General features: G+C 41.9%; 1 protein-coding gene across 2 annotated transcripts; it reads left to right on the top strand.

The window, feature by feature from the left end:
- Nucleotides 1-297: 297 nt before the first annotated feature.
- On the top strand, nucleotides 298-22,570 carry NAA50 (N-alpha-acetyltransferase 50, NatE catalytic subunit). 2 transcript variants are annotated; one of them, XM_065851786.2, is made up of 5 exons: nucleotides 298-475; nucleotides 14,495-14,628; nucleotides 15,095-15,214; nucleotides 16,175-16,241; nucleotides 18,673-22,570. In XM_065851786.2, exons 1-5 carry the CDS (start codon nucleotides 468-470, stop codon nucleotides 18,851-18,853), a joined length of 510 nt encoding a protein of 169 aa, XP_065707858.1. In that variant the 5' UTR covers nucleotides 298-467; the 3' UTR covers nucleotides 18,854-22,570. The 2 variants fall into 2 exon arrangements, with proteins under 2 accessions (XP_065707858.1, XP_065707850.1); XM_065851778.2 differs by having other exon boundaries at nucleotides 14,492-14,628.
- Nucleotides 22,571-24,539: the final 1,969 nt, after the last annotated feature.

Here is a 24,539-nt window from a genome sequence, read left to right as displayed (position 1 = left end):
CCTGGCGCCCGCGCGAGCGGGCAGAAGAGCGTTGGCCGCAGGGGGGCGTGCGATTGGCCCCCGCACATCACGTGGCGAGACGCACCGCCTCGTGCCGCTCCTTCCCGCCCCCAAGTCACGCGGAGGAAGCCGCGCGATGCTGCTCCGCCCTCTCCTTCCTCTCCTCCCCTTTCTCGGGGGGGGAGGGTGGATGCGGCGCGTGCGCAGCGGGGGCGGGAAGGGGGGGGGGCGAGGGGTCATGCTGGGGAGGCGGCGGGCGGGGGCGCGCGCGCGCGGCGTGAGGTGAGGGGTCACGGGGGCGGGGCGCAGGCGGACGGGCGGACGGAGGCCCATGTGGAGCGGGCGCGGGAGCAGGAGGCTGAGCCGCCCGCGCTGCCCGGGCCGAGGGAGGGGAGGCCGGAGCCGCACCGCCAGGCCCTGCACGCAGCCAGCGCCGACGCCGGTGCTGGCCAGGCTGCGGCCGCACCATGAAGGGGTGAGTGTGGGCCCGACGCGTCCCGCGGGGCTCGGCCCGGTCCGGCCGTGACAGGGCGGCTGCGTCCGCCCGGTCCCGCCTCGGCCGCGCCGCCTCGCTGGCGGGGAGCGGGGCGGGCCCGGGCGGCGCGGCCCAGGCGCGGCGGGCTGAACGTGGGGCGGGCGGCGCCGCGCCGCGCCTCGGCGGGAGGCGGAGGGGCTGTGCGGAGCCGCCGCCACTGCCACCGGCAGCCGCCGCCTCCGCGGCGGGGGTGGGTGTCGTTACGTCTCTCCCACCCTCTGGGAGAGGGGCCGCGGGGGGCCAGTGTCAGGGGAGCCCCTTTCGGGGATTAAGAGCCGGCGGTGCGTTCGTTGCTCGGTGGTGCCCTTTCAGCTGAGCTCCCTGCGGGAGCCTCTCTCCATAAAACGTGTTTCCCTGCTGGAGCGAAAACTCTCGGCGCTCAGCCCCACTCTGTTCAGCCGCTGGGACGTGGCGGCTCTTGGTGCTACGGAACGGCTTCGGCTTGTGGGCACCAGCGATCTGCCACACTAACGGAGAGAGCGGGCGGCTGGGGGGATACCGACTGCTCCTTCGTGCTTGTCTGGCCATAGTGAAGAAGTGCTGTTGGGTCTGTGGGGAAAAGCTGCCGGCCTCGGATGAGTGGGTTTGCAGCGCTATTGTTTGTAACATCCTCTTAACACTTTTGTTGGTTGAAGTCTTTGAGGGTTTTACAGCGTGGATGGATGCAAACGAGCTGTGTTTTGTGCCCACTTCCCAAGCACACTGCTTTGGGCCTGACTTCACTTCTCCGTGGCTCTTGAAAACCTGATTTCAGATGTGATTGGCTGAAACGCTTGATTTCCTTCTCAGTGGAGGCAGTGAGGTGCAGTATTTGACCACAAGACCTGGAAGCCTTCATAGTCACAGCTCTGCTCTGGAAACAGATGACCTGCCTGACCTTGTGTGGGTCACTTTGGGGCAGGTTTTTCCAATGTTAGTTAAATCAGCTAACGTTTATTGATTTCAGTGTCACCCATGCTCCACAAAACACGATTCTTCCACCCCATGCCTCAGTTTCTTCATATGCACAAGGGAAGTTTTCCACAACTGCTTCTTGAGGGAGTATTAAACCAGTTCCTTTGAAACTGGTGTTACACAATGCTGGGTATTAATATTCCAGTTTGGCAGCTTAAGGCAGGGTGAATGGAAGCTGAAGGAAGCACTTAAGCTTTTACTTAGAAATGGTAAGGGGTTTAACTTATTAACAATTGGGGTGAGGTCACAAGACAAGACTACTTGATAACAGATACTTAGCTGTTTCTTACAGCTTGTAAGCAGCTTCAAACATTGTGAGGGGCTGGCAGGTATCTGTAGAAAGAGGTTCAGCGATGATTGCAAATAAACTGACTCTAAGATGACATAAAATAGGTGTGTTTGGGATATCCTTTGGCCAATCCTTTATTCACCTGCACCACCCTACGTGAAACAGGGCACCCTGCCTCTTAGTCACCTTATAATGAGGATGACAGAGTTTGTGAGAAGGGTGACAACACTGATCAGCCAAGATAAAGTGGCAGTTGATGTGATGGTTGTTCAACAGTGCTCCTGATGAAACTGGGTTTCCTTTTATCCTCCATCAACCATTCTGCTGTTTTCTGCAGCTTGGCTCTGCTTTGGCCATATGTCTTTTGTGAGTTGAGTGGCAGAGTTACTGGGGCCTAGATGGATGAGGTGGGAAGTGGCCCAGGTGTGTCTGGCCAGAGTCATGGAGGTGACCTGGGAGGTCACAGCCAGAGTGACCACTGTGGTGCTCCTCAAGGGGCTGAGTCCTGGCTTTGCTTTTTGCAACTTTTTTTTTTTTTTTTTAATAAAAATGTATGGAGGAAAAGAACATACACTCCTCTTCTGCTTCCAGAGCACCAAGCTTTATTTCTGTTATTTTACTGTCACTTAGAGACAGCTTTATCACTGGTTCAGCTTCAGAACTGATCCCTTTGGGTTCTGTACTTGGATATTTTGCTTTTCTGGTACTCTTTCATCTCTTTGAAGAACAGCATATTCCTGTCTTGTGAAAACACTGTTAGCACCACACAGCAAGTTCTTGAGCAGAATAAAATCTTAATATTGAATCCAGGTGTTCTCTAAAAATTCATACTGAGGCAAATAGGCCGATAGAACTCAAATTGAAAAATAACCCAATTTAAGTAGAATGAGAAAATCAAAGGACTAGAAGATTTCAGAAGGAATATATTAAATTACGTAGAGATACTCTGGAACAAAACCAAATAGTTTGTCAAGCTACAAAGATCGGAGAAGATCCCTAAAAAGCAAGTGTTGTCAGAAGATAGGTCCAAAAATAGATCTAAAGCTTGAACTCCCAACATACAGAAACTAATGTGGTGTTTGAAGGGATCCAGTCTGTCTTCAGTACTGAATACAAAATTGTGGATAAGTTCTTTCAAACAAACTGACTCCTGAGTATTTTTTCTGGGAATGTACGCATTGCATAGTAACCCACACTACAAAGTGCAGAGACAGTTTTGGGAGAACCAAGATCCATAACATCAGCTGTAATTATGAACAGTCTACTTTGACAGAGAAAGAATTAAAGAAACTACCAAGCTCAATGATGTGTTGAAATTTCTGATCTGAAAGAGATTGTGTAGTCAGCATGCATTGCTTGCAGCCTTCTTTCTTAAGTCTCTGAATTCAATACAGCACATAGCAGTGTGTTAATAATACATAGGTGGCTGTAGCATCTCTGTCGTCAGACTGTTTGAGGTGAGTTGACTTTGCAGAGGAACTCTGGTTTCAGAGGTAGTGAAAGATTTTTTTGCTTTCTCAGCTGCTTACAATTTTGTGGGTTTTCTCTTATTTGATGAGGTAAACACAGCATCTGAACTGGTGATTGCTGTTACTTTCCATCTGCTTTTGTGATACTTGACTTTACGTTCACTCTACCCTCATCTGCTGAATGATTTTAATGCTTTAGAGACTCATTATATTTCCATTTTTTTTCCTTAAATATGAGTTGAAAAACTGATATAATTCACTGTTGTGTTAGTGAACGTCACAATTCTCTAGAGATTCATTTATTGTTTTCCTGAATGTTGTTATTGTTAGTTCTGGAATTTGAAAATCTATTTTAGAACTGGATTTGCACAAGGAAAAATACCAGTGGGAGAGACTCGGGTTCTGCTGTCTGTAGTAATTTGCCTGGTTTTGTAGATCAGATGTAAATAATACACCCTGCACTTTACTGCTTTCAGAGTGTTGATTCACTTGTTGCTCAGCGTTCTTGTATCTTCATTACAGTTTTTATGGTCCTGCTTTTAAGGAAAGAGAAAATCTTGCATAGAATCTTGAGCATTTGGTGGTTGCTGTCTGTGGCCCTTTTGATGTCTTACAATACGAGCACTTCCCTGACCTGTTTCAGTTCAGATGAAGCCTGTGTGAATAAGTCATCCAGCCTTTCCCTGCTGCCCTTACTTAAAAACCACATCACACAAGGGGTGTAACGCAGGACACGTGTGCTCTATTGTATGCTTGTATGTGCTATGTGACCAGAAGTGTCAGCTTATATATAGGGCATATAGTGCATGTTAGAGGCGAGGCCTGGTGCCTGTGCTCTTGTGCAGATGTGTTATTTTGTCACATTGACCAAACCTCTCTGCAGTTTTGCTGGGATTGTCATGTGGCAGCATAGGTTTAGCCATGTGATGAAAAACAGATTGAAATGGAGTGCTGTTTGTTATACCCTGTCTTAGAAGGTGATGTGCATTACTTTTCTAAGTTTCCACACTGGCTGTGTAAGAGCCCTTCAGACTAGATGCTACACAAAAGGCAGCTGCTGCCACAGAGAACTTAATAACAGAGAGGCTTTTCAGGCTGGTGCTATTCTGGCTGCCTTTGTAGAAGAGACATCACAGCTGGGGAATACTGAGCATAACAGAAAAATAACAATAGTGTATTTAAGGTATGGTGAGTTGTTATGGGTGAGCTTTGATATCTCTGCTTGTTTTGTCCAGATTAATGAAGTAAACTCTTCAAGGTCCTGAAGCTGCATGTGTTTCTCATGAGAACAGGGAGGGTTTTTTTCCTCTATTGTTCTGAGCTGGTGCTACAGAGTTCATGCAGAACCATTGATTTGTTTCCATCTGCAAGGCACAGTGCTAAGCTTAATGTATATGAGAGGAAGTTCCAAGTTTGAGGAAACTGCGGAATTGTTATGTGCGCTGGAGGCAGGACAAAAAAGGTAATTGAGCTTGAAAATCACTGGTTTTAGGATTTTTCTGAACCTGGAAATGTCGAAGTGTGAGCTATACTTTTCTGCATTTAATTTAATGGATTGTAAATTTAGACCTTGCCTATATGCTTGCTTGCAAATGGCTTAATATCTTCTAAACTAAGTTTATAAAAACTTGAGTTTATTATAGGTACTTCAACCCAATTTGTAATTCTTACTACTTTAATCTGGTTATGAAATTAAAATCCAAGACATTCCATGAACTGGGAAGGATTGGGAGGATAGAAAGATAGTATAGCCATTTTATTAGCACACCCTAGAATCTGGTCTTGGCTTTTGAGTAGTGTTTGACCATTCAGTTCTTTTTACATGTATATGTGGCTTGCTAGGCTGGGACATTTCCTCTCTGAAAAATGTAGTATCTTTAGTTAATCACCAAATGCCACAGACTCTGCTGCCATCTCCTGAGGACAAGAGAAATGATGCATCCTTTTTGCCACATTGAATCTCTTCTAAAATGGGAAATAATATCTGATGGTTGAGCCAGAAAAATACTTATATCCAAGTGGAAATGATTCAGAACTTGAGCCTGCCCATTTGGCAAACATTACAAGTGTTTCAGACCAATAATCTGAGAAGGCGCTAGATATTTTTACCCAGTGGAGGAAAGGACAGAAGTCGGATCTTTGTATTTGTTTGGGAATTGATAAGAGAGAAGTGCACTACCTCCTTGCATCCCTTTCTGCTCTAAGTGAGGCAGGCAACGTCAGGATTACTTTCTGCTCCCTGCTGAAGGAGGTGAAGGGAAGAAATGAACTATGTGGAAGTTTTAGGGCAGCAAAAGTTTGTCAGGAGGGAGATTTGAGGTGGAGGAGGAGTGGGGAAGAGAGAAGCAGCCTATGCATAGAAGAATTGCTGGTTATTTGCAGACCCTTGGACTTGAAGACCTGAGAGCGACGAAGCACAGCATTGAAATGGGGTAACTGTGTATTTGTGTCAAAGCATATTGAATTAATTCATTATGGGAAGGGAATGAAGCAAGGCTTTACAGAAAACAGAGACGAAACCATTTCCACAACAGTGTCACTAGGTGACGAAGATCAAGGTATTTTAATTTTCCTCAGGGCAGAGTATTTGTTAAATGGGTTGAAAATACCATGCTTGCATGGTAAGATCTTTATTAATGAAGTACTTCCTGAGCTCACGTGGCTTCCTTCTCCCTGTTATTTTCCAGGTTCCGTGTGATTTTTGGCACTTAACAGACTAGAATCTCGATCCTTGAAAAAAAATTCCCATTTCCACCATCTGACTTTTTTTTTTTTCTTAAATCTTCTTTTTAGAGTATGGGGTGAGACCCAGCACAGCAATTTAAGGCTTGTTAAAGTTTTCTTTACATGGCACTTGGAATTTCTTGTCAGTAAGGATCACTAATTAGGTTGAAAATTGCCATCAAAGGAGATTTGTTAATAATAAGTAGCTCTTTAGTGCAAATTTTCATTTGAGAACTGTTCATTCTTACTGAAAACTGGGAAAAAGAGAGAGGAAAAAAGATGTTTTAGTGCTTGATAAGTTAGGTGCTTGCAGTGATTGTTGCCTTAGAAGTATTTGAAGGTAGGTGCATAAAAGGTAGGTGCATTCTGTTAATTTTTCATGGTATATTGTTTATGAAATTCATTATTTTAACACCTCAGAAAAACACCAACCCAGGGACTGAAATATGAAGTATAGGCAAGTGACCCATAATGACCTGCCATTTTTTCTTTACCAATCTAATGGACACAGTCATGTCTAAAGAATGGTGTTTCAGTGATTTCTATAAATAGTTTGCATGAAGCAGAGAAATGCCTTTCTCCTGATACGTCAGTTCTACAGTTCGTTGCCTAGTATAAGTACAAGAAGTGCCTTTGAGCTATATAGATTTATTTAAATAAGGCACTTTGTGAACTCAGCATCACTTGTATTTTGAATTTTAAGGTAAGCCTCTGTTCTTACCTGAGGATCATCAGATACTTTGTGAACATTAATTAGTGGAGGTTCATGATCTCCTGGGAGACAAATAAGGGTTATAATTGTTATATTTGGGGACACTGAGGGCATGGAAGGGGGCAGTAACTTGTAAGATGTCTCATGGTGCCAGTAATAGAGACACAAAACTAATTTTGAGCTAAGTTTTTTTCAAACTGGCGAAGTACTTCTGCTTTGCAATCGTGGTTCAAAATCTGAATGGTCTTGTGAGCTTATTTGACTAAGAAGTGGTTAGACCAGCAATGGAGAGTTAGGATTTCTGGCAGCTCTTTATCTGCTGTATGATCACAGACAAGTTGTTTCCTCTTTTAGTTGACTTTGATGCAACTGGGATAGGCAGATATAATATCCAAACCTTTACCTCATGAGGTGCTTTGAAGCAGCAGTGTTGCAGGCTACTAAGCAATGTATGGCTGCTTTTCTATTCTAGACAACTACATTTATTTCTGATATTTTGAAAATCCTGTCAGCTGGGCATGGTGATTTCCCGCTTTTTGTATCCAGCTGCAGAATGAGATGGCTTTTCATTTTCTTGGAAAAGTTTATTTTTATTTGACACTTGTTGAAATGACGTTGCTGTCTCCCCCTAGCACTTGCATAATCAGATAGCTGAGGTGCTTCATGATCGTACTGCTGCTTTAGCTTTAGGGTTGTCTTTTTTTTCAGATCAGAGCTGAGTCTAGGTTAGAGGTCTAGTAAAACTCTCAACAGGTTTGAGCTGGGAAAACTGTGAGGCCACTGTAGCATGTTGTAGGATTTGCTTCTTGAATGTGAACTCCAGCCAGTCTTTTGTGCAATGATCAGATTTTCTAGGTTTAAGCAGAGTGAATTATCCAAATATAATGACAAAACCTTGACTGTGATGTGCTGTGTGTTTTTTTGTTATGAAGGAGAGAGGCAAGGAGAGTCTGAAGTATGTCTTGGCTAATTATGACACATGCAGTGAAACTTATTCACAGTTGAGATCCATTTGAGTCACAAGTCTTGAGTGAAGTCTTCTGTTAATTCTGATTCTAAAATCACTTAGCTTTCTTCTGTACACCACTGTACCCTTCTACAATGCAATACACTGCTGGGGGTAACTTCCAGCAGGGTGTCAGCTGTTATGCAAATATATATTTTCAGTAGTAAGTGGGGCTAAAGAAGATCATGGAGGCTCAGAAGCAAATTGGTAAGAGTTTTTGCATGCTAGGCTTGTACTTATCCTTCTGGTTTTCTGACACGTGAAGCAGAGTAGATTTACAGCCCACAGATCTTCTAGATAATTGAAAACATACCAGTCTGCCCACAAGAACTAGACTGACTTGTGTGCCTAGCAAGACAGCTCATCTGTGTTGGTTTGGTTTAAAAAACCAAACCAAAACAAAAAAACCCCACACACCAAAACACTAGGGAGGCTCTTCTGGCTTTGGAACTGAATCTAAACAAAGCTACACCCTTCAGGTCTATAGCTTTCATAGTTCTGGTTTGGTTTTATTTTATGAGTGGATTATCCTGTCTAGACTCTTGCTTTGACTTGGAAGCCAAAATAGAAACAATAAAGCCAGTTGGCTGCTTAGCGAGTGACAAACCTTCTCTAAAGTCCTGTAATGTGTTAGGGCCCTTTTCTCCCCCATGCTCCCTCTCCTGACCGATGATACCTCAGTAAGTTCTGTGAGTACCAGATACAGCTCTGCTAAATTTAGCATGCCAGATGCCTTCAGTGAGCCTGAGCCCAGCTATCAGTTACACCATGATCTGTTTCAGTCAGGCACATCCCTCTGGGGGGAGACTGCACTGTTTAAAGTTGAATGAGACTGAGATTCTTACAGCATTAAAAAACTTGGATTTACCCCTTTTTCTCTGTAATTTTGGTTCTAAACTAGTGTTTAATACTTACTGTTCCCTGGGACTGAATTTGTATTTCCTCTTGAACTGTCACTCCAGAAACTGGCTTCCTCTTGAGCTGTCATTCTGTATAACAGTTTTCCTTTGGTATACATTGAGAGGCAAAAGGCAGCCTTAGCATAAGCAAACACTAAAGTCTCATGTAGCCTGTTACTTCCACCAGTATAAATTTAAGACATTATAGGAAAAGTAGACTGTTCAAATCACAGCCCTGTAGTAGGCTGCAGATAGAAGATTGCAGCTGCAGTAGGACTAATTGGATTGCATTAGGTTCTACAAAAAGTGGGAGTTATTTTTTTCTAGCAAGTGCTTGAAGAATCTTAGGGCACTGGCATGCAAGAGCAGAAGTGTTAATGCTGATGTTTTGGGCATGCATCCAGTGTCAGTAACTGCTGCATGTCACCTCGCTAACGTCCCACTTCCATTTGGATTTCACAGATCACTCTTCACTTCCGCTCTTGCATTGCTGGGCAGTGTCACTTGGCACTTTTAACACAGCAGCTTTATGTGCCAGAAACTGGTTCCCTCCACTAGTCAAGTCTCAATGTGTTTTTTCCCCATTAACTGAGTCATGGTACCTTGTAGTTGTGACACATGCCGTTGTAGTCCTAGGATACATCAGGAAAATGCTTTTGGTAGAGATAGGGAAAAACTTACTGCCATTGTACAAGGCAACAGTAAGTATTTGGTGTGGTGTAAGCAGTTTTGGCTAACCACGTTTAAGGAAAATTAACTTCAGTCTTGAAGAGATGGAAAGAAGAGCTAGTATGACAATAGTAGGAATTAAGAGCCAGTCTTAAAGGAGTAGGCCAGGACATTGGCTTTAGTTAGAAGAAGGAAAGTATAAAGAGGTTATGGTAGCTCTCTGAAAAGGCATTTGGGATAGAGCGTATAGGTGGGATAGGCTAATGAGCATAATGACAGCATATTGATAGAACTTGAGTACATTTAGGATAGAAATCAGAAGAAAGCCTGACTATGAGAATAATGATATCTTGGAAACAGTCTTGCAATGGAAGATGTTTAAGTGGCTTCAGGGGGCTGGTATTCTGTCTAGGAAAGGCTATGGATTTGTATGGCACTGCAGTAGTAAAAGGCCTGACATGATGAGCCAAGAGTCCCTTGTTCCTCCATATTAAAAACAATTGCTTGGGATGGGATGTTTGACTTGGACATTCATCACCTAAGATAAGTACAGGTGACTATTGTGCATTTCATGGAGTGCTATTTGAGATGTCAGATGCCAGTAGTAAGTGTGTATGTTCTTAGGAATATTATTGGAATAATAGAATAAAATAATCTGTTAAGAAAGGTCATGGGCATTCTGGGTACTTGAGGCTCTTTACACACTTTTATATTCTCTTTTAGGCAAATTTGAGCTCATGATTCAGGTTTTTTTTTTTCTTTGCAACAGCAGAGGATAGGTATTTCTGGTACAGCATGTACTGAGCTTAATGCAGAGGACTAGCCTAATCAGACTTTAGCTGATATAGTAAACTTATGTTACTGATTTGGCTGAGATGTAACTTGAAGAAGGAGGTCTACTTGTAAATAGCTATTAAAAACAGACCAAAAAAAAAAAAAAAACCAAACAAAACCACAAATTTAAAAACAAACAAAAATCCAACCAAAACAAAACAACAACCAAAAAAAAAAAAACCCAAACCAAAAAAACACCAAAGGTATTTCTAATTTTAAAAAATGACTGGTTTGTGTCCTGTGCTACAGGTGCTTTGTCTTGGATCTTTTGAGGCTGGGGTAGTTTTTAAGTCCTGAGGTTGAAAATACATGTTGTTCCATAAGCAATAAGGTGTAGCATAAAATCATATGTATGCTGAGTGATCCCTGTGCTCCTCCTGCACAGTATTTACAGTTTAAACTGGAGTAGGCTGGTGCTTCTGCTCAAGAACCCACCAGTTCTGCCTCTGGCAGTTCTTTTTTGTCTTTAGGCTGCCAGAAGATTTGTGTGGTCAACCCAATCAGGGGACTGATGTGGGTTAAAACTAAACTTTTCCTTTTTTTGCTAGGTTAGCTTTAATTGCAGTTGGTTCACCACATTGTTGCACAAATGTTTATGCCAGCAAAAGAATGGAAATGAGTGGCTCAGGGACAGTAAGACTTCGGCTTTCAACAGCAGTGCCAGCTTTCCTGTGTTTTCACTTGAGGCTCTAGTGGCACTTCTGCCATGCTGTCTGTCCTCGGGCAAAGTGGTGAGCTCTCATGATGTGGGTCTTCCTTTCCATGTCCTCATTTAATTATTAAATGTCTTTGTGTGCAACAGATGTGGAGTTGATATAATCAGCTAGTGCTATACATTAATTTACGGTTTGAGCACATATTTTTTAAACAGGCATATTTAGCATATTGCTTTATATTTCCTGCAGTGTTTCTCAAACTTTTATCGTATTATCCTCCAGGATAAATTATTTGCCCTCGTGCAACTCTCAGGCAATGAGGAAACAGCTAGTGACAGAGCACAGGAGGCAGACAGGAGGAGATGGCAGGAGGCAACAATGAGTGTGGCAAAATTGGTGAGAGATAGAGCAGGGGCAGCTCAAGGGCCAAAGGAAATCTGTCAGCAGCATGTTTTAGCCACCTACTACTAGAACTTGTTTCTTTGGCCTGATGCCAGCCTCAGAGGTGATGTTTTGGCTCAGCAGCTATGAGAAGCCTTAGACTCTGCTTCTGCACTTGTTTATTTATTCCCTGACATTTTCTTCATGAAGCTCCATCTTCTGCCTGTGGGCCCTTTTTCAACCATCTTGTCCTGGCCACCACTGACAATATATATTTGTCCTGTTGTACTTTCATTGTAAATACTCCATAGTAACTGTCTACTAATGCCTGATTTCTTGCTTCATTAGTAACTAATTCATTTTAAAATAATATTGGAGATCACGCTACCTGATAGTAGTCTATGTCAGAGATTTTTGCTCAAGTATAATGGGACTTGGTCTATAATAGCTTTGCCATGAGTTCATCGTAAGAGATCATGCTAGTGTTACTGATCTACAGAAGCTTGGATCTACTGATACAACGGAAGTATTAAATCTTTTGGACAAGAGGTCTAGGCTTTCGAGGGACTGAGTGTGAACGTAAGGTTTTTTCTTCTTCCCTTACTGACCTCCTACTCTGCAGCTAATCTCATCTGACTGGGCTGTTGAGACCTGCTCCCTTTGTTTTCTACTCTGATGCAGACTGCAGCAAAAGAGGCTGCTGGGTCCTCTCTTCACTCCTAGTATGAGATTACTGAGGTTCTCCAGCAAAATTCTCTCCCACGCACAAATACACCCAGGATGCCACATACCACACTTCTGTTCCTACCCTTTGTGAGGAAAAGGTAGCAGCATTGCTGTCTGGCATTAGAAAAGGGCACAAATTGCCTTCTGTGTGCCTGAAGAAGCCCTGCCATGCTAGGCTAAACAGCTGGGTGTAAAACAAGTATTACAGTTACCCCACCATCTAAAAACTTCGATAGTAGGGTTGTTTACAATAATACTTCTGTGGTGTGAGGTCATCCTTACTAGCTCAGTACTTAATTTATATTGGAATATATCTATCAGAGGGGCTTGCACAAGTGGTGATATATGAAGAAATGAATCTTGAGAGCAAAAATAATCTAGAAGATGGAAAAAAAGGGCTGATGGTAGTAGGAGTCACAGAAAAGGGATACAGCAGACTACTTCAGCACAATACAATAGTTTATAGCTGGAAATGTTAGAAATATCTGTCATTGCAGTTGCTTGTAGTATGCCTGGGTGTTTTTACGTGGATGAGATGCAAGAATATGAAGACTTGCTTCTTCTTTCATTGAGGTCACTGTTGGAGTGTTCAGTTCTAGTGAGATGTCTCTCAAGAGTTTGCTGTACAGTTGGGCAGACCTCTGGGCAAACTACAGGGATTTGTGGCTTAGGAGTTGCCCTTGAAGTGAGGGGTGGGGGGAGACTGATTGACATCTTCAGTGTGGTAGGGGGAAGATGAGGCACTGCCTGGAACAATTTGCAAGTGTCCATGCTGGCATAAGATGCTTGACACCAGAGGGCTCTTTGGCAAATGTGTGACAAAACTTGAGTTGGCAAAGTTCAATATGTAAATGCCATCCATTAATTCTAAGTAGTTAGAATAATTAACTGGAACATATTAATCTGATGGAGAATTACAAAATCATCAATAGTCCATTATTTAATGCTAGACTGTTCTCTAGAAGGCAGGCCCTACATAAAAATTATTTAGCTTCTGTAGGGCTCACTAGGGAGACTGGTCTGTGTTACACCAGAGAGTGTGGGCAATGGTGATCCTTGGTACCTTTGCAGAACCGAAGACTGTGCTCTTTGCTGTAAAAGAAAAGGAGAAGGTGGGTGTGAGGACAAGTTATGCTTCTTGAAGTAAACGCTAAGGGCTCCATTCTTGTAGTTTTTTGTGATAGTTTTGGAGGCTGCAGTACAATGCCTAGAAAGCATTGTATATTTATCACCCATCATTGGTAGTGATAACTAAAACTGAGTACTAATCATTTAATGGGTTTTGACATATAATCAAGGTCAGTTAAGAAAGCAGAGAAAGATTATACTCTTCATTGCTTGGTACAGTTCTTAAAGAAGAAAGTTGTTGGTAATTATTTCTTGTTGTTTCGCTGTATTACTTAAGTTAATCTTTGCTGTTGTGTCCTAAGCACCAACGTATCTGAAAAAAAAGTTGCTTAGGCACAAGAGGCATTGGAGATGGAAAGCAGCTACTGCACATAACTAGAATGAACTTTGAAGTCCGGTGTACAATGATCTCAGAAAGCTGTCCTTTTGAAAGCAGAATTTGACTTTTTTAAAAAAGGCAAACAGCGCCTTTGCTGATGTTTGGGCAGAAAATCTGGTTTCCTGAATACATTCAGTAAAACAAGGCTGAGATGAACCTAGAATGGTGTTATATTTCTAACTCAAAATGCATTGGCTTTGTACCTGCCTATGTATTCTGGTGATCATTTGGGAAAATATTTTGATTATTTTCATTTTTTTATTTTTCATCCTTGTAGTGCTTGTTAAAACTGTCTACTTGCACCCAAGGAATTGGCTTGGGGAATATGAACAACTAATCAGGAAGTTAGTCTTGGAAAAGGAAGAAGCTTGGTCTGTTTCTTCTCAGTATAATTCAGTGCAGTGCTGGTATTTTAAGGTTGTGATTCTGCTCTCAGCAGGAAGAATGACTTCAGTGATTATCATAATAGATGCGGATATCACCTTGAGAGTCGCACACTTGCATATTAACAGGCTTGATATGAGTTTGCTGCGGACAGTATTGTTGCTTTTTAGAGACAGGTGCCTAGTGTAACAACCTAGTCTTTGTCTAAGCATAAGCTTTATATTGATAGCTGGTAAATTTAAGGCTGGCTTTGAAGAATGGATAAGGATTTTATTTTCCTGGTCTCTATTCTAGCCTCCCATCTCTTCTTGCTTGCTTGTTGATTTGGTGGGATTTTTGGGGGTATATGTGTTTGTTTTGGTTTTGTTTATTTTGTTGTTGGTTTTTTTTTCCCTGTGATCTTGATGATCAGTGAGGAAATTAATGGGACAAAATTAAAGCTAATACACCTACAGAGATCTGCGTCCTCCTGTCTCCCACCCAGTAAAACCACATATACACTATGGTACATCAGTGTTAAGTGGTGCCTGAGAAACTTCTGACTATCGTATTGACTGAAATTGGGTTTGGGCGTTAAATCAGCCACCAACAGAAGACTTAATTGTATGGGTTGAACATTGCAGTTCAAATATGTATTGAACTGAATATTAGGTGGTATAGTTCTCTAAGCATAAATAAATTATTCTTTTGTGTCCTTAGAAATTTTGCCGTGTGTCAGATGTTAAGCATGTTTTGATTTGTTCCAGTAGCCGGATCGAGCTGGGAGATGTGACGCCACACAACATTAAGCAGCTGAAGAGGCTAAACCAGGTCATTTTTCCTGTCAGCTACAATGACAAGTTCTACAAGGATGTACTGGAGGTTGGCGAACTAGCCAAATTAGGTACAAATGTTCTTGCCAGTAACTGTGGGCTGTGGCGGCAGAAGTGCTCATCATTGCTATCCATAATGGTTTTGAATAGCAAATCCTTCTATTTTGTTATTTTACATAGTGAAAAATAACCGTTTGGGAACCTCAAAAAAGCAACAGTCCCAACCTTGGAGGGTTTGTGTTCTAAATAGATTCCATTTTACTGGGAATAGGTATGTTTGCTGTTATTGCAGAAAACTTGAAAGATGTGTGCTGCTGGCTTACCTCGTGATGTCCTTGCCAGTGGTTTGAACTGTAATGAGCCACCTGCTGTGTTGGAGCACCATTGGTAACTTCACTCAGTGTTAGCCACAATCTGTGGTTTTTATCTGGATGGGAAAACTAGCAAGCGGGAAGGAAGGTATAGAGCATAAATGAAGGAGCTGTATGTACAGTTTGAGGCTTGTGACTGATAACACTTTGTTTCCTTCCCTGGCAGCCTACTTCAATGATATTGCAGTGGGAGCAGTGTGCTGTAGAGTAGATCACTCCCAGAATCAGAAGAGACTGTACATCATGACACTTGGATGCCTGGCACCCTACCGAAGGCTAGGAATAGGTAAGGAGGATCTTCTTTTGGATCTGAGTCATCAAAGAAACCAGATTGCTGTGCAGCCTTCTAAATACTCTTTCAGATTTTTAACCAAGATAGTGCACTTTCAGACCACTGATTTTTCCGGAAGGGACTTTGGGGAAAGAGTATGATTTATGATGTGCTCTTTTTTTTTTTCTGCCCTTCAGAAATGGACTTTTTGTAGAACTTTCTAATTCAGGATTTCAGATTATTTTAATCTTAATGATGTTATCATACTGTGATGTAAATACTCTGCTCCTGCAGATGTGAAAATTGATGTGCAGAGATATGAAATGATTTGACAGAGGTATGCAGCCAGTGTGCAAGTCATGTATAAGTAGAACACAACATTCCTTCATTGGTTTATGTCTTCATTCTTCTGAATGAAGGGTTTTTTCTATTTATAATACTTTTGTCTTTATCAATACTGATTATTGCTGCTCAGGGGTAGTGCCTGCTTTCTGTCTATATTGCAATTAGTTCTTTTCTCCATGTTGCAGATCCATAGGCCAGATTAATCCAGACCTTACAGTAACTTGTTTGCTTTGACAAACTGGAAAGAAAACATAACTTCATTTTAAAATATTTTACTAGGCCTTTATTAGAATAACTTAACCAATGCTTTCACTGCTTTATACATTGTTTTGACCATAATTTGAGGTGAGTTTGAGGCCTTCAATCTAGTATTTAAATAAGCTGCTTTATACATCTGCTTCTGGGCTGTTTGTTTTTCTACAAAGGAAGAATGAATTAAATTTTGTGAGCAGTCAGAAAGATAATGAAATACTTATACACCATGTTTTATTTGCCCTCCCTAGTTTTCACAAGCTCTGTCATTTTAGCCTACCTACAGTGAACCTGCCCCTCCTCAAGAAAGCCCTTAGCTAGGTACAGACTTGATCGTGTACTTTCGGTTTTGTTAAGTATCTCTTTACCTTTTGGCAGGAACAAAAATGTTGAATCATGTCTTAAACATCTGTGAAAAAGATGGCACTTTTGACAACATCTATTTGTAAGTAAATAAAGTTACACTCATGCATTTTTGGAGATGATAGAGGCATACATGGGAGAAAAGGGAGGGAGATCCACGAGCATTTTTAGTATGTATTTCACTGGGGTCATGGGACATCTTTTAAGTACTAGCAAGAAAGCTAGGGGTCATATTCTGGGCTTGCTGTTTGATGCTGAGGAAAAGAAAAACTTGCTTGCTTTAGAAGGGCTTCTGCAAATTTGCAGAATTTCAAAGTTTACTTACAAAATTGTTCTATAGCAGAATTACACTGTATGAGTAAAAAAAAAATCTGTGAAAGAATTTTTTTTAACCATACAGTGTTGTCCTCAGAATGGAAAATACTGCAGGTCTTGCATGCAGTTTTGATGCATTTGCTGTCTGTCTTTTGTGACGGTACTGCATAGGTTAGAACATCAGATCAGAGGTGCCTGCAAGAACTCTTAAGTTCATATTAAGTAGCAAGGCCCAACTGCTTATTCCCATTCTCACACTCTCCCAGGTCATCTGTTTCTGCAGCAACACAGTAAACTAGGCCAGTGACCTGACCCAGCTGCGGAAGCTGGTTTTGGTTTTGTTTCTGGCTGTTGTTTTGGGGTTTACTGTTGGGGCGTGGTGCTTGGTGTTTTTTTTTGGTTTTGTTTGTTTGTTTTTCATCAACTGCATGTCTACATAAGCACTTAGCATGATGCAGACTTGGGAACAAGCACTGGAGTAGAGGACAGGGCTGCATGAAGGAGCACCCCCATCCTGATAGATAGCCATGGAAATACAGCCTGAAATCCATAGATGGCAAAGCTTTGCTTCCCCTTCACTGCTGGCTGCACGCTTCTGGTCCTTCATTGGGGTCTGTGTGATTACCAAGTGAGCTGATGGCAGTTTTTGTCCAGAATGCTTATCTGAGCCAGCTTCTTCCTTGTTTATCACTGCTTGCTTATACCAGTACAAGCACAGTGTACTGGTAGGAACAATCCCACAGCAGGTATGGCTTGGATGGATTTATAGTGCCACAAAACTGCACCCTGAACTCTAACCAGGACTGTTGAAGATGCTTAGTGTTTCATACACTGCTATCACTGTAAATGGAGTAACTTTCCCCTCAAGCTTAGTCCACCTCTGCCAAAGAGGTGCAAAGTCTTCCAAGCCCTCTACTGTTGTAGCTTTGTGCACTCTCTGTAAGAGTAACAGGTGTTTTAATGAGGAGACTGAGTAAAGCTACTTTTGGCTTGTATTCCCTCAGAAGAAGTGGTAATGAACCCTCTCTCAGATATCTGCCAGTTGGCACAGGCTTTCCTTTTTGCTTTTGCATGTTACTGTGTGCACAGTGAAGGAACTGTTTGCTGGTTTTAATGCAAAAGCCAAATCCTTCATAATCCTTCTTTCTACTTCCCAGAGTGGGATTCTAGAATGACAATAAATAGTCCCCAAAGTTGGGCATAACAAAGTTCTTTTAGTGATTCATTGATTTTGACTATTTCTGTTGCTTGTGCATCTTCTATCTGAACATATTGTGTAGCTTAGCACCCAATTTGATATCAGTGCCTAAATTTTTTCATTATTATTAAGTTCCTTTTTAGCTATTTGTTGCTTATTTGGCTTAACACTAAGATCTTTTGTTTTGTTCTGCTGTTGCTTCCAGAGTTACTTTGGTCCTATGGTTATGTTGTCATGACAAAGTGATTCATGAGTTTGTGCAGTGTACATTGAATTTTGGGAGTGTTTAATTAATGCTTTTGCTGAGCCAAACTTTTTTTCTAATAGAACTTGTGCAAATAAATGTCCTAGTTGCTTAGGATGAAGAACTGATAGTTGTTTTGGAGGCCTTGAAACTCTTGGAATATGCTAGCAGGATCTGTAAAACTCAAGGGGAGTAATAAAAGGGGGAAAGGACTTTGTAAGTCTAGGGCTTCTTTGTGCTGCTATAGCTTTTAGTGAGGAGAGGGAGCTAGTTAGCAGTGAGCAAGGAGTTTAAGTCTTATCAAACTCCATTGCCAGTTTTGTGTTGCACTGTGTAGGGATCATCACTCAGACAACTGTTTTTGGCCATGTAAGAAGTGTCACTATGGGAAGTTAAAATTTGCTCTACAGTGAAACTTTGTTATATGTTTCCGCAAAATATCTTTCACTTCCAGATTAAGAAAAATTTACTGAGCTAGTAATGGTTCAGAGCCTCTCTGCTATTTGTGTTCCTTAAAACAGCTTTTCTGAGGAAAAATGTGTGACTTCTCAGAATGATTGCCACAGGCCAACCATGAGCTGTGTGTTAGCTCAGGATTGATTTGGGAAGACCAAAACTTCCAGTCCTGAACTTACACCATCATTGCTGTATCTGCTCCTTTTCTTATCTTGTCTTTGGCCATTCTGAGTGTGGAGGCAGAATTTTGTACTACAGAAAGTTCTGATACCTGTGTCTCTGTACTCCTTTTTGTCCCAGGCATGTCCAGATCAGCAATGAGTCTGCAATTGACTTCTACAGAAAGTTTGGCTTTGAGATCATTGAGACGAAGAAAAACTACTACAAGAGGATAGAGCCCGCAGATGCTCATGTGCTGCAGAAAAACCTCAAAGCCCCTTGTCTTGGCCAGAACGCAGATGTGCAAAAGACCGACAACTGAACAAAACCCCAACGAACACTTTCTTGCACTTGCTTGTCGCCAAATAAGGAAAGAGAGGCCTCTTGATTTTTTCCTTTTTTTTTTTTTTTTTTTTTTAACTCCACCCTTTCATCCTCCTACATTTTTTTTGACCTCTCTCCAACAAAATGTAATGCTTCTTCCAAGGATTGTCCAATCATGTTTGGGGTTTTCTTTTTTCTTTTTGAGCTCTTCTTTCTGTTTTTTTTTGGGGGGAGGGGTTGTTTTGGTTTTTTGTTGGGGTGGGAAAAGGTGTGCAGATCTTTTAAGTTTGAGGTGTGCAGGACTTGACCAGGTTATCCTGGTGACAAGTTTCCTTCAGAATTATCTCTTTCAGTAAGCAGAATGTATATCCAATGGGGGGAAAAAAGGAAAAGCAATATCTTGTCCTTTGACTCCTATATTATTTTGGTTTTTATAACCTACAGGGTACTTTACTCCCCCCCAACCTTTGAATGTTAATTCAGTACTTCCCACTCTTCCTTTTAATTCCCCCTGCCTCAGAAAAGTATGTTTAGTTCTTCCCAATATTTTTGAGTATGGCTTTTTCCTCCATCTTTTGCTGAGAAGAATGGGCTACTCTACCATACCTTGTCACTCTGCTTGGGCTGATCTTTTTGAATGCTTTTTTTTTTTTTTTAAATATTCCTCACCCAAGCTGGTGCTACACTTCTTAACTGACTGAGAGGAGGATTTAGAGTGGTCTTTGTTTTTTCTTTTTTTCATTTACCCAACTCCCAGAAGACTTCTGCCAGAGTAAGAGCTAGACGTGGTCTTGCCAAGAGTAACCTTGTAAAAACATACATCCTGAGGCAAGACCCTTGCTGTAGAATTCATTGAAAGTTAGTTTTATCTGTGTTGTTGGGATGGGAAAAGTGACTGTGACCACCTTACCAGCTTTGATCACATAAGGCAAGCACCTGTCTCCAGATAAATAAGCTACAGCAACTAAATCTGTGGTGACAAATCTGAGATGAGGCAAGGGGTGAGGAAACCAGGCAGCAAGGCAGAGAAGGCAAACATGAATCTGACCCTCATCACATAGCTTTGCAGGGGTCTCCTGGATTTGCTTGGGATTGGCTTGGCTTGCCGTGTTTATGTGCTCCTTCGGGAGGAGGGGGTTAAGAACTGCACAGTTTACTCCTTTGAAGATTCTTTTCTCCTTTCCCTGTTCAGTGGTAATAATGCAGTTTGACTCTTGTGAGAGTGTGTTCATGGAGCACCGGAGAAAGCTGCGTATATTAGAGCATTTTATGGGTTTGGAAAATAGGCTGATTGGCTTCTTCCTAGTACTGTAACCTCTAAGCTACAGTAAACTCTACTAAGCTCTGCTTTGCATCCTTTCATGCTTTGTGTGAATATCAGTGCTCCTTACTATGCACTGTTGCCAGCGATTTTATGTATGCCAATACAAATACCAACTTGAGCTTGGACTCTTCTCCAAGCACCTGGGAAAGTGCACTGAGCTGAGACAACACCAACCTGCCCCATCCCCCAAGAAGATATTGAACTGCATTCCTTTCCTGTTAGGTTTTTTAAAAGTTTAAATCTGCATCTTGAATTCATCTGCTTTGAAAACCTCCAACCTATAGTGTGCATTGCAGCATACATCAGGTTAGTAGGTGCTGTCCAGTCATTCAAGGGTGACGTGGGAACCAAGGATTTCAAGATAGGAGTTGCAGTGAGGCAAGGGATGGTGCCCCTCATTGCACACTGTGTGGTCTGTGATACCTGAGGGGTGACTATACAAGCTGCTCCAGAATTACTCCTCCTTTCCCAGAGGTGTGTAGTGTTTGTTGGAGTGCATCCTGACAGACCTGTGCTGGAAAACAGCTACTCTTATTTGCTGGGTTTGCACTAATTTGAGTCTTGGGGTTGGGCAGATCTCTGACAACAAAACCCCCCCTGTATGGCCTGAGAACCTCTGTTTGCAACACTTGGTGGCAGACTCTGGCTAGAAAGATGCAAACAGTTTCCATTGCCAGAGGCAGCCTAGTTTTGACAAAAGCTTATTTTTAGTACTGCTAGGACCTGCTCACACTGGTGATGTTGGCAGTTCCAGCATCTTTCTGGAAGGGGATGTATTGAAGCACAATTAGCTTGTCATATGCCAACATAGTTTCTCTGGCCATCTGTAGACCAAATCAAGAGAAGCATGTGGAGGAAGAAAGATAGTGTTGTATCTGAGGATGTTTGTGCAGCACAGGTGTAACTCAGACCATAGCTGCCTCTGGTGCCAAGCAAAGTGCTCTTCATTCTTCTAGAACTAAGTGGTAAGTGTTTGGGTTGGGTAGATGGGTGTGGGGATATGAACTCCTAGGATTTGCTGTTGTCGTAGGCTTCCACAAATTGGTGTGTTTCGCAGACAGTTTTCCTTCAGGTTTAAAAGTATGAGTCTGATGTCTGAGCTTACTTGGATTAACCTTTGTTTCTGTCTCTTTTTGCTTTGGGCTGCCATCATTCTATGAATGTATCCCAGAAAACAATTTGTAAAGCTCCTATTCCACAGCAAACCTGCCTCATTGTAACTTCGGATAAAGTGTTTTGTTGGAGGTGGAAAAAGAGTAACCACAAATCTAAGACTTCTTTTCCCAGGCTATTAATCCTGGAAAACGGTTGTTGAATTTTGAATACAAGGTTTAATCTAAATCTCATAGAAAGCTGTGTTCCCTGTACACGCATAAGGGCAAGTGAAGGTCAGTAGTTCTGAATGACAAACAGTTATATTTTATTAGTATATCAGCTGTGTTCAGTGTGGGAGGAGAATGCTGTGTCTTAGTGCAGTTACCCAGAGACACTGAAATTGTGTGAAGTATGGGCTTACTGCAGAGAACTTAGGTTACTTTGGTTGTTGCTGCAGCAGAACCTCCTTTTAGCTTGAAAATAACAGCTTATGAACAACTAAATTTTTTAAAAGTTGGGAGTTTCAGTGGACAAAAAAACCTACCAGCACTTCCTGTTCTGGATGAAGATCTAGCAAGAAAAATGTATGCGACTAACAGCTTTAGTTGTGTATATATGAGTTATTCCTGAATCTCTGCAACTGGTTTTGTCATACATCGGTTGAAGTATGAAGATACTGTCTACAAAAATACTCCTCCTAGGGAAACCATGGTACAGGGAAAGAAGAATCATCCAGGAGAGGTATCCCTCATTTTTGGGAGGGGGAAGGGAGAAGAGATTTTTTGTTTGTACTGAAACTGGCTGAGTTTACATGATGCAGCTAATGGTTAAACCTGCCAATTAAATATGACATACTGTTACAACTGAAACAAAACTTATGTGATATTTTGTTAATTCTTGATGGTGCCCTGTGTCTAGTAAAAATTTGGTCCCCCAAATTTATTCTCCTTCATGTTGCAGTCCAGGGTCAGCTGCTATGCACAAAGTCTGTGTTTCATGAAGTGTTTGCTGACCTGGATGTTTTTTTTGAATCTGCAACTGCTTCCTGATTAATTTGGCTAAGACCACCCCTGGTCTCTTGAGTTAAGATTTAGTCAAAGGTATGCTGTATGCATTTTACAGATGCATTCTCAATGTTACAAGTTAAGTTGCAGGGGGAGCAAATTCTATACAGTGAGATGGTCCATTTTTAATCTATATCATTGCCCTTGTTGTACATCAGGAGCATGTTTTTGTTTTTCTCAAACTCTTTAGAAATACCGTTCAGAATAAATGTGCACTATTTGAGTTACATCATTTACGACTTGTTGTGTGCATTTTTTTGCAGTCCAACTGTTTCACTCTGCAATCAGATGCAGAATATTACTCAGATGCTTCATAGATGGTATAACTGAATATTTCTAACATGAATTGTGAGTTGGGCAGCTGTAGTGAGTGCCATGATTGTCTAACAGAAGAGTGGGTTCTGTTTGCTTGTTTTCCTTGAAATTACGAACCTTTCCTCAGAAATCCTCAGCCTTGTTGCGGGGCGGGGGGAAGAGCAAGCAGAACTGTCCTGGAGTACTTTGCATTGACTGCTCAGTGGTCTTGAAACTAACAGACCAACCATCAGGAACTCTGTGTTTTGGGCTTTATAGGTTAAATATTTTAAGTATTTAATATACTAATTATTCAAATCAATTGCTAGCCATTGCAAGTCTTTACAGCCATCTTGGAAAAGCTATGGTCTGTACCTGTAAAAGTAACTGGTCTTCAGATGCAGTGAGTACTCTTCCATACTGGCTTTTCTCAGGAAGGTATTTAAGCAAAACTCATCTCTCTCCTTAACTATTCCAGTCCCCCTCTGTTAAAGCCATTTTTGTCTGTAGTCTCTTTCTGCACCTCTCCTGCTTCATTATGACATTTATGAAGAGATAAAGTTGCACTGTGGTACAGTATAGCATGCAAAAGCAAAGCTCAGACTCTGCAACTTGACTGTAGCCTTAAGCTGCTGCTACCAGCTGCCTTCCCTGACCTCTGCTGGAGGGCCTGGAAGGCACAGCTGGAGATGAACTGTTCCCAGGAGTGCAACCTTCATCACTCCGGCCTCCCCAGCAGCTGCAGAAGCAGGAAAACTCTTGCTGTACTTAAACTGCTGCAGCTGTACTCCAGTCCACTCAGCTTTTATTGATCTGTCATGTTCCTTGCCTTCTCCACCCTCATCCCAGCCTGCACAGTTTCAGACAATTCAGTTATACCCTTACAGGTAAACTAGCAGATATCCCTGATGGTTTGTGGTGCCCTTTTCCCAAAGCTGTGCTGGTTCCATTCCCCTCACTGTATTCAAAACTTGGGTATTTATGGGGTCCTGGTAATAACTGATGGTGTGCTATTATCTCTTAGTTATAACACTTAGCACTTTTTTCTTTGTTATCAAGATGATTATTTAAAGAACAGTTACGATGCTAGGATCTAATAAGTGAGTTGCAAGTCAAGTCATTCACTTCTCATGAAAAATTGTGATTGTTTTTTCCCCAGTGGGTACATCACTCTATTTACCTGTGCTGGATATAACTTGCTGTTACAGTGCCCTGTCACTAAATATTAGAAGGTTCACCTGTCATTCCTTGTTCTTATTACCTTGACTAATCTCCAGCAAATTTCACCTTGCTCTACTTCCTTTTTTTAGTGTTGAGGAGTATAGACCTGCATATAAATGTTTTTTTACTCCACTGCTGACTTCCCAATGAAAGTTTTCACATCCCAGTGAAAACCAATCTTTTATTCTATGCCCTGTGATTTCTGTCTTTTAATCAGTTCTGTGTCCCTGTGAGAGCACTATCCTCTGATCCTGTAGTAGCTTAGATCACTTAAAAGATCCCTGTCCAAAAGCTCTTATGTGAAGTCCTTCTGAATGTCCTATCAAACCAGTTTGCCAGCTGAGTGTTGTCATCTGGTTTTGGCAGCATTACTTTTCTTCCCATAGGGGGTTCTCCAAATCTATTCAACCCATCTAATCCAGATGCTTTTTATGGGACATGTGATTAGGCAATGGTGAGCAACAATGTCCTTTTGCATCAGTTTAAGCAGATGATGGAAAGGTTACCCTGTCTCTTTTTATCTTGCTGCCTTTCCTCCTCCACAGTCCCTTAGTGCTGTAAAAACATTCAGTTTTACTACCATCTTGCCTAAAGGGCTTGTGGCAACACCATTTCAAGCTTTCTAGGCTGCTGAGTTGCCAGCTTTCTCTTTTGTTCACTTGTATGTATATGGCCCATAGTCCAAT

The sequence above is a fragment of the Patagioenas fasciata genome, chromosome 1, assembly GCF_037038585.1.
Source record: "Patagioenas fasciata isolate bPatFas1 chromosome 1, bPatFas1.hap1, whole genome shotgun sequence".
Classification (NCBI taxonomy): domain Eukaryota; kingdom Metazoa; phylum Chordata; class Aves; order Columbiformes; family Columbidae; genus Patagioenas; species Patagioenas fasciata.
Note: the sequence above shows the minus strand (reverse complement) of the source record. Positions and strands in the feature narration are given on the sequence as shown.

What these genes read in the sequence shown, in the direction of transcription:
- NAA50 (XM_065851778.2), top strand. An exon ending in TGGCGAACTAGCCAAATTAG is followed by an intron (nt 14,629 to 15,094) that starts GTACAAATGTTC and finishes CTTCCCTGGCAG; the next exon opens with CCTACTTCAATGATATTGCA. An exon ending in CTACCGAAGGCTAGGAATAG is followed by an intron (nt 15,215 to 16,174) that starts GTAAGGAGGATC and finishes ACCTTTTGGCAG; the next exon opens with GAACAAAAATGTTGAATCAT.